We start from the raw sequence: 10035 nt of genomic DNA on the forward strand, positions 1-10035 counted from the left end.
TGCTGGACTACGGAGCTCGCTATCGTTTAACGGAGCTAAATCACCATGGTAGCTTATGCTGAGCGACTAACCTGGTCGGGAACGGTTTTTGCTCTGGCGAAAATCTGAGCGAGTGCTGAAGTCCCGCCTCCTGACCAATCAGTCCTCTTAGAACGCGAGCTGTCCAATAAACGGTGATGTGTGAACACGTCACTGTGTGGATCTGATCTGACAGAGAGAATATTTAGACATCGATGCAATCCTTTCATTTACCGATAACATCATTTAGAAAAGATGTATATTTATATCTGATGGACTGATCTATAGTCAGCTGATGAAGGCTGTGTCTTTGTATGTGCGGACGGGTGAAGTCATTAGTTAATTAATTATTTTATTCATATGCTATAATGAGGATGACCGCATCAGCAGGAACGTACTACAGACTGTGAAACAATGTGCTCTCTTCTCACTGTGTGTGATAAATAGGTCTGTTTATCATCCAGTGGATTAACATAATAAATAATCTCACGCTTTTACGTATTAACAGAGTCAGCAGCTTCCTGTCTGGGTTCTTTCATTCCTGCCTTTTCTGTAAAAATAGCGTTGTTTTTTGTCATCATTTTTAAAAGAAGACCTCTAACATAGAACTGGTTTTTGCATCTATTTGGTTCAAATATTGATCTCATTACATCTCAGAACAATTTCACAAATTATTATTTTAAAAAAATGCTGATTAATAAGTGATATAATAATAGCAGCCATTGTTGTCAATGTCTTGGTGGGCTCGTGGCAAATGCTAAATGGCATTTTTATTCACATTAATTAATCTACACTAGTATCATTTTTTTAAAAAAAGTGTTACTTCACTGTATATAATAATAAAGCTAAAAAAAACTTATTTCATTTTGTCTTATTTTTTCAATAATAATTTAAAGTTTCAAAGTAAATTATTATTGTTATTATATTTGAAATATTGACGTTTCAGACAACGTTTCTAAATGTTGTCTGTATCAGCCACAGAGTGAGACGTCTTCCTGTTTTAACATCTCTTTAAATTCATCAAAGCGCACCGACGTGTGCTTGGGCCAACTGCGCTGTCACTCACACCCGGTCCCGCTCTCTGATTGGCTGACCCTCCACGGACCCCGCCCATTTTGGCCTGCCGCAGGGTTGAAATGACACCGTGGGAAAGCTGAGCGCTTCAAACGGAGGAGCTCCGGGCCAAGTTGGACGGAAAGAGAGCCGAAGCTTTACTGAAGGAATTGTTACCAGACCAGAAACATGAAGAGAAACCACGACTTTAGCTCCTCGGACAGCGAGCTGGACGAAACTATTGAGGTGGAGAAAGAGAGCGCGGATGAAAATGGGTAAGTCCATTTCTCCGTAAAGCACACGTCACACCTTTTTTTCTTTCTTTTTATTTATTTTATTTTTTATTTTTTTTATTTTTTAATAAGTAAATTTTTATGTTACAACTTGCAGGAGTTTGGGCTCTCCTCTGGGCTCCATGTCTCCATCTACATCCACTCAGGTGCAGGCGAGGAAAAGGCGTCGAGGGGTGAGTTCATCTATAAAGCTCCATTTGACTGGAACATTCTCCCATTATCGATCCGCTCTCTAACCTCTCTGTCTATGGCAAAGCCCTTTTAACATTTAATAAGTCTGGCGGACATGTAGCAATTTAGTTTTCACTAGTGGAAATGACATTTGAACATGTTCAAATGTAATTTTGACATGTTGAAATGTTAATTCAAGATATCTGTAAAGCCATTTTCACACGTAACAAATATATTTCAACATGTCAAAATGTCATTTCGACATGTTGAAACTGAATTACAGATATCTGCAATTCAATTGTTACATGTAAAAATGTAATTGCAGATATCAAGAATTCAATTTCGACATGTTGGAATTCAATTGCAGATTTCTGTAATACAATTGTTACATGTAACAATTAGATTACAGATATCTGCAATGTGAGAACAATTGCAGATATCTACAATTCAATTGTTACATGTAACAATTGAATTGTAGATATCATGAATTAGAATTGCCACATGTCAAAATTGAATTGCAGATATCTGCAATTACATTTTTACATGTAACAATTGAATTGCAGATATCAGCAATTGAATTTCAGATATCTTATTAAATGTTAATAGGGCTTGCCATACTCTGTCTCTGTTTAAAAATGCTCTCGTCCTCCATCTCCAGAATATCTGTCACTGTTTTTGATTATAGGCTATGTAACCTAAACCTTTTTTATTCATTTAATCTAATGAAAGTTTCTACTATCATTAGATAGCTACTATTAATGATATCACTATTGTTACTTATTTATTTCTGTATAAAATATTTACTGTTTTGATCAACTGTTAAATGTAAACTGGGTGTGTATGTATGTATGTGTGTGTGTCTATCTATATTTTGTTGTGTTTATTATTTTTGAAATATTGAATTCTTGTATTGTCTGCTCTGCTGTATCTGTCATTTTATGTAAGTTGAGGACCCCCTCGAAAACGAGATGTTCCATCTCAAGGGGCATATCCTCCAATAAATAAATAAATAAAAAATATCTGAGTCAAATGAATCCCTCATACTAGATTTTAATGTATTTATTATTATTTTTTAAACCACATAATGCTCTCATATGCAGAAATATATTTAACGTTATTGCATTACTGGTTGTCTCTTCAGATTATTGAGAAGCGTCGCCGTGACAGGATCAATAACAGCCTCAGTGAGCTCCGCAGACTGGTTCCCAGTGCTTATGAGAAACAGGTACTAAACATCACTGTTTGAATAGAAAACATAAAACCTTCAGTGTCAAACAATGTGGGAAGAGAATGGACTCGTCTGAGCAAATAATAATGCAGAAACCAAGTACATTTACTCTGTACTGTTGTATTTTTTATTTAATTTTTTTTCTAATTATCTGTACTTTACTTGAGTATTATTTTTTAGGGGATAATTCTTTTTACTCCACTACATTTCTGTGGATACTCTCGTGACTTTTTCTGAACTTAGACTCACTTTTATTTGTGTAATGTTGAGCCTGTTGAACGGCTCATTGTTCACTCTGTGAATAATGGTGATTTAGTTGGTTTTGATGTGGTTTTATTAATATTAAACCTAAATGGTTACGGTAGTTCTACTAGTTCATCAAACACCACAGTGTACTACAGATTACAACTATAAACAGATCAGTGTTTTCCTGTTTGAACTCATGATGATTACATTGTTATGGAGATTTTTTAAATTACTTTCAATATGTGGGTCATTTTTCTTAATGCAAATTGAATGTGTAAAAACTTTTTTTTTTTTTTTTGCTGACAGATTGATAAATATGTTGTCATTCTGTTGTACTTTTATTTTGTCTATTGGAGTGGTTATTGACAAGGAGTATTTGTGTACTTTTACTCAAGTAATGTCCACCTCTTTGTAAAAAAAAAATATGTATATTTAAAAAAAAAACAAAAAAACTATTAAAAAGCTGACAGATTGATAAATATGTTGTCATTCTGTTACATGTTCCAAAAATAAATTACCTGTCAATTTATTTTGTTTCCTTTTACTTTGAAGGGTTCAGCCAAGCTGGAGAAAGCAGAGATTTTGCAGATGACAGTTGATCATCTGAAGATGCTTCATGCAGCTGGAGGCAAAGGTAGATATTCTCATTCTTCAGTGGTGGCCGCGTTCTTTAATTCCTCTTTAAAGCAGAATAAAAGTGAATTCCTCCTTAAACTGACCTTGTATACACTTAATTCCTAATGCTAATTTAATTCCAAATTCAAACTTAAATCCGAATTAGGTGGCTAATTTATTCCGAATTAAATAATTCCTCTTTTTTGTAAACACTTAATTCCCCTTTAAGATAATTCCGATCGTTCTGCGCATGCACGATTCGACTCGAGCTGAGACTATTTATTTAATAAGAGCCTTAGAAGATATGGATAGATATAATGAAAAGAGTGGATGGACGGAGGCATGAACATGCAGACATTCACAAGGACCTTGGTAGGCACTAGGACCTGGGGGCGGAGTAAATGCAGCCCCGTACTGCATGTAAAGGCTGTAATATCACCAAGTTTATCATTGTACCAGTTGTTAGAGCTACTGTCTTTACCAGGGAGCAACTATTTATTCCTGGAGATTGTTTTCCAGAGTTTTACTGGGATTTATTTATCGGTGATTAGTTCCTATCTCTCTTCCGCTCCTCGGTCCAAACTGAGACCGTGTTAATGTCGAGCTGCTGCTTCAAAACTACAATCACAATAAAAGTGAAAACAGTCTCATGTGTGGTGTTCTGTATTATAGCCGACAATGAAAGGTTTGTTGTGTGTTTTTCCCGATAGACATGATACGTCACATTCTCTCCCTGTCCAATCAGAGCCTTCCCAACCCCTAGACCTAAAGCAGAACCATGTAAACCTCAATTCAGGAATTACTATTTCCATGTAAACACGAAGCAGAACACTTTAATTCCAAATGATTTTATTCAGAATAACTAATTCCGAATTAAAAAACAACATGTAACCATGGCCATTGTCTTGTTGTCAGACTTTGAGAGGATCTAATTTTTTGTCCTTCTGTTTCAGGTTATTTTGATGCCCACGCCTTGGCGATGGACTATCGTGGTCTGGGGTTCAGGGAGTGTCTGGCTGAGACGGCTCGCTACCTGAGCATCATCGAAGGCCTGGACAGCGCCGACCCGCTGCGGATCCGCCTGGTCTCCCACCTGAACAGCTACGCCAGCCAGCGTGAGGCTCACTCCGGCCTCAGTCACCTGGCATGGGGCTCTGCGTTCGGATCTCCTCCTGCCCACCTGACCCACCCCCTCCTCCTCCAGCAGCAGCAGCAGGGCGCAGCACTCGCAGCCCTTCCTCGCAGTACCACCAGCAGCCCCCAGAACCCTTTGTCCTCCAATTCATCTTCCTCTTCCACCTCCTCCACGTCCTCGTCCTCCTCCTCCTCCTCATTGGTTGCAGAGACTCGCGGCCCGGGCAGACGCAGTGGCAGCGGTACACCCCACTCAGATCACGGTTCCATCCGTGGCCCCCCCACCTCTGCTGCTGCGACCCTACTGCACCCAGCCCTGATCTCCTCATCAGTGTCCAAGCTGTCTCCTCCTCTCCTCTCATCCCTGTCTGCGTTCCCTTTCGCCTTCAGCACCTTCCCCATCATCTCCCCCAACAGTGCCCTCAGTACCCCGGCCCAGACCTCCAGTGTGGGCAAACCCTACAGACCCTGGGGGATGGAGATAGGAGCTTTCTGACTAAAAGGACAAACTCAACACAACCTGTGTACAGACTCAACAGACTCAAGGACTAAAGTTTACTTTCCTCACTGAGAAAGTCCTATTTTTCTATGGTTTTAATGTCCTTCAGAGGAGATACATAGCTTTAGTTTTTTATCATTTTGCTGTTTTTGGTTTAGAGGAAGAAAAAAAAAACTGTTACCACTAAAGAGCAACATGTGTGATTAATGATTAATGGTGTCGATTGATCTGTGTTCCCCCCCCCCCCCCCAATAGAAGTAACTCGCACTCTAGTCAGCAGCCTATGTCCCGAATGGCTTTTCCAGATGGTCAACTTAAGTTCCTGGGTGAAAGTGTACCCCCTCCCCAGCCTAACCCTGAGCTTTGTTTTTTTTTGGAGCTGTAACATTAAATGTATGTTCCCTGCTTACAAAGCATGTGAGACTGGAGGGAGGAGGGGGGGAGGGGGGGTTGATAGTTTGCCCCCTTATTTTTTACAGCATTTTATGAGGTGGAATAACTCAACCCAGGTGTTTGTATTGGGAGCAGAAGTTCACTACCCATCGTGGTTTAAAGAAGCGTGACCAGGATTTATCAAGAACTTTAACGTCCATATGTTCTCCCATTGTTTCAAGTTGTGTTTGCTCACGACAGTAAAGCCTGCTCTTAACACTCCACACCTAACATATGTTTAACCAGCTTTTTCTAATGTAAATTATAGCAGGTTGGTTTTTTTAAATGGTGATTTGTTTTTTTCCAACTTTGGATTGTTTTCATTTCTCACCTCCAAACCGAATATTGTTTTGTTTGGTTTTTTTGTACATTGTAGTTTTTCCGAGCACGAAAACAAACTAAAAAAGTCAATTTTTTTCATCTATTCTAATACATGTTGCTGGTAACAACAACAACAACTTCCCTGCAATAAAAGTGTTGTTACAAACTATCTTTTGGTGAATTTGACCTGTTTGTGTCCAAGCGTGTGTCATAGGCTAATAATCGCTGCTGTTTTTGTGTGATATGGTGGTGTAGAATGTTTTCCTATTGATGCCTGGGGCTGTTTTGTGTTGGTGTGCTCGGTGACGCCTGGTATCAGATGAGACTTCTTGTTTCTCTCAGCGCTCCTCAGTGTGTGCACAGGAAACCATTAACAAGGAGGGGATATCCTCGACAATGGGAGCCTGCCTGGCCCCATGCGCTCCGTGGGAACTGGAGATGGAGGGAGGGAAGGTTGGATGAGGATGTAGAACAGCAGGATAGAGGGATGGAGTTTGGGGTGGGAAAGGCATACTGTAGATCAGGGGTCACCCCACCAACCTTTCGGAAACTGTACTGTATAATTAGAAGGGCTACCAGTTAGAAACGTACACTACATTTTCACAGTTTTACTTTAATTAGAGGATGAGATAATATGGAAGGCTGGCAATAACTTCAAAAGGTAGGAAATCATTCCTGCACAATTTTTTTTTGGTGTTTTTTAAAAACATTTTTTATAATGTTAAAGTTTCATTTATTCAGACAACTGTTTTTCAGGAAATTGACTTTGATCTCACTACATGTTTCGACTGTCAACTGCCAGTCTTCCTCAGAGGCGTGTGCTGATCGCTTTGATGTTTCCTTGATTTCCGAGTATAATTCCAGCAAGGTCTGTTTGTCTTCTTTTTGGATAATGTATTAAGGTTTCATTTATTCAGACAACTATTTTTCCACATCAAAGCGATCAGCAGATTCCCCCGAAGAGGAATGACAGTAGACAGTCAAAACATGTCAGGAGATCAAAGTAAATTTCCTAAAAAACTGATTTTTTTTCTCCTAATTTATGTAAATGTTTCATTTTCATTAGATTATATAGAAAATCCATCTTGAGATTTAAAAATATATCTTATATATATTATATAGACCCCTTGATTGTTTGTAAACATTGTGACGTATTTTGTTGGGCGGGTCTTAGCCTGGAGGCAAAACCTCAATTGTCTTTGTTTTTTCTGAGCACGTGTCCGCTGGAATCCTATAAATTTTTCATTTCTGTCCACTAACGTTATTCCTCCTATTCTGGCATCCAAACACACAAGACGACATTCTAAAGCTGTAACATTACAAGCCTCCACAGTCTTTAGCCAGCGGCTTTTCTTGTTTTTGCCTCCAGATAGAGTTACGACGTCACTCGTGACGTAGTCTATTTAACAAAGGCAATGACTATCCATACGGTTGCCGTATCAATATACCGACATTCTATCCGTACGCAGCACCCCTCAATGGCCAGTTTAGGTCACGTGACTAAGATTAAACCTAACCGTAAACCTAACCCTAAAAATTGTTGCGATACAGGGTTAAAACCTAACCCTAAACCTATCCCTAAGACGCTACGTACGTGTACTTTGGTAAAGGTACTAATAACACCGGGGGTTGTCGGTACGGCAACCATACAAATACCAACAAATAATCTTTAACATACCACTGACCATACACCAGACCTGCAACATTAAAAAACACATTTTTTCAGTTAAAATAAACATTTAAAGATGGTTATTTAATGCAAAAAAAATTCTCAGCAGTATTTAACTATAATAAAGTACTAACTACATCTGTCACATGTATTTATCTTTGTGAGTTTGAATCCTGGAAAGTAAATCAGATTTTAGCTCCTGAGGGCCCCTCACATGGTCCATGTGGTCTACCCGGTGCCCACGGGCATCATGTTGGTGACCTCTGCTTTAGAAAAAGAAGAGAGAAAAAGTTTCACAACAAGTTTTACAATGTCTGTTTCTTCCATCTGTCCATCCATCCATCTCTCTATCCCCACATAATCATCTTCTGCTGAACAAAGACCAACTTTTATTTGATTATTGTAACTAAACACACATATTATCTCTAAAGTAGGTCATGTTATCATCTATCTATCCATTTCTAACTCATTTATAGTGAAGCCAACTTTCCTGCACCTTTTATTCCAACAGTCATGGACATAATCAGGGAACTCAAATCTTGTCTTTTGTCTCCCCCTTGTGGTTCAAACATGTTATTAGTTTGTAGGTTCTCCTCCAGAGTATCTGATAATGATCACATGGTTTTTACTTTTTAGGTTCATGCATTTACAAACTGTTATTTTTAAGTGTTTCTAAAGAAAATTTAGTTCCATGCTGTAATTTTAATTTTTTTATTTTCATGAAAGTTATTTTTTTTTTAGTGTGTGTTGTTGTTTTATTAAGTTTTTTTAAGCTGTGTTTGACCCACAGAGGTTCATTGAAATTAAGAATCTCTTTTTTCTCTCCAGGAAAGTCCAAGAAGCAGTTAGGTTTAAAGGACTTGCTCAGAATCTCACAGTCATGGCCAAAGTGGATTGGAACCGACAACCCCTACAGCAGAGGTAGGCAACTTCTGTCACAGCGGGGCCACATAAATGTGATTAATGTTTGCATTTGAAAACACACAGGTTTCTATTATTTCATGTTTTTTTTAGAAATCCTTTTGTATACGTTGTTGTATTTGTTGTCATTTTGTGTGTTTCAGTGGCAGTTTTGTGTGTCTGTTGTCATTTGGCGTATCTTACGAACAGTTTTTTTTTTTTTTTTTAAATTGTTCATCTTTTTACTTTTGTCGACATTTTGTGCATTTCGCTGTCATTTCCTGTGTTTTTTGGAGTTTTGTGAATTGTGCTGTTCTTTGTATAACTTCCAACTTCATGAATTACAATGTGTTGTTTTGCCGTCCGCACAAAATTAGGCCGAGGGCCGCAAGTGGCCCCCGGGCCGCCAGTTGTCTATGTCTGTTGGTTACAAGCCCACTTCCATTAGGCCACCACTGCCCAAGAAATACACACTTCTTATGTCTATGTCAACCCAATACAACACCTTTGGCAAAGGTTTCTTTAACTTTATCGATGTGTTTTTCAAAATAATGCCATAAACCCTTTAGAAAGCCCTATATGATGGCTGTGAATGGTGTGTAAAACACTACCGCTCTAAATTCAATTGGGATGTCTTTTCACTTCATGTCTGAAAAGTCAATTTTGCTTTTATAACTGATGATATCCATCATATCGCTGAGTGCTCAATGGTAGAAATTTGTCATGTCGAATGTCTGATAACCAGCCAATCACTAGGGACGATGTAGTCTTTGAAAAATAACAATATTGCTGCGAATACAATAAATATAAAAACAGGAGTGTCAGTTATCCCTCATTGATCAAGGTCATGGGGCTCTTGATGTGAATGGCTTGTTCCATGTTTGTGCGGCAGTAAAGCGTTTTTTTTAATAACCGCTACATTTGTAAAAGCCTATTTTTCTGATTTTGAATAATTAGTTTATAATGATCTCAGGAATGAAAGCAAAAGAACACTTTAAACCCGAACGTTCAAAGTCAAATAGATTAAGTAGTTTATACTGAAATTTAAAGACAAAATTCTACAAACTGAATCATGTCAAGTTGGTGTAACATGTTCTTCCTTTTTGAGTAACATTAACTAATCATTTTTGAGTAAATTGAACTATATTTGTTTATAATTAGGCATAACTTAAAAACACAACTTAAGTACAACTTAAGAGAATTAAGTAATTACATGCTGTTATTTATGTTGTTTCAAATAGGGATTATTTAAAAAATAAACTTAATTCATATAGCACTTTACTTTAAAATTTTGACTTTTGAGTTAATCAACTTAAAAAAAAATGGAGGCAATGGGATTTACAGTGAATCCTACCTTACCTTGTTATTTTATTTAGTTTGCACATATTAGTCTAACTACTCTTATATTTATGTTTATACTTCTTTTTTTATTTATTTTTTATTTTTCTTTATTCTA

General features: G+C 37.8%; 1 protein-coding gene across 1 annotated transcript; it reads left to right on the forward strand.

Annotated features, from left to right (window-relative positions):
* The first annotated feature begins 1154 nt into the window (after positions 1-1154).
* hey1 (hes-related family bHLH transcription factor with YRPW motif 1) lies at positions 1155-6179 on the forward strand. The gene is made up of 5 exons (XM_028461008.1): positions 1155-1346; positions 1462-1537; positions 2677-2760; positions 3562-3643; positions 4578-6179. The coding sequence occupies exons 1-5, from the start codon at positions 1261-1263 to the stop codon at positions 5252-5254; spliced, it is 1005 nt and encodes a 334-aa protein (XP_028316809.1). The 5' UTR covers positions 1155-1260; the 3' UTR covers positions 5255-6179.
* Positions 6180-10035: the final 3856 nt, after the last annotated feature.

Source organism: Gouania willdenowi, chromosome 11 (genome assembly GCF_900634775.1).
Source record: "Gouania willdenowi chromosome 11, fGouWil2.1, whole genome shotgun sequence".
Lineage (NCBI taxonomy): Eukaryota > Metazoa > Chordata > Actinopteri > Blenniiformes > Gobiesocidae > Gouania > Gouania willdenowi.

What these genes read in the sequence shown, in the direction of transcription:
- hey1 (XM_028461008.1), top strand. Translation starts at nt 1,261, where the DNA reads ATGAAGAGAAACCACGACTTTAGCTCCTCGGACAGCGAGCTGGACGAA. An exon ending in GAGAGCGCGGATGAAAATGG is followed by an intron (nt 1,347 to 1,461) that starts GTAAGTCCATTT and finishes TACAACTTGCAG; the next exon opens with GAGTTTGGGCTCTCCTCTGG. An exon ending in CCAGTGCTTATGAGAAACAG is followed by an intron (nt 2,761 to 3,561) that starts GTACTAAACATC and finishes TTTACTTTGAAG; the next exon opens with GGTTCAGCCAAGCTGGAGAA.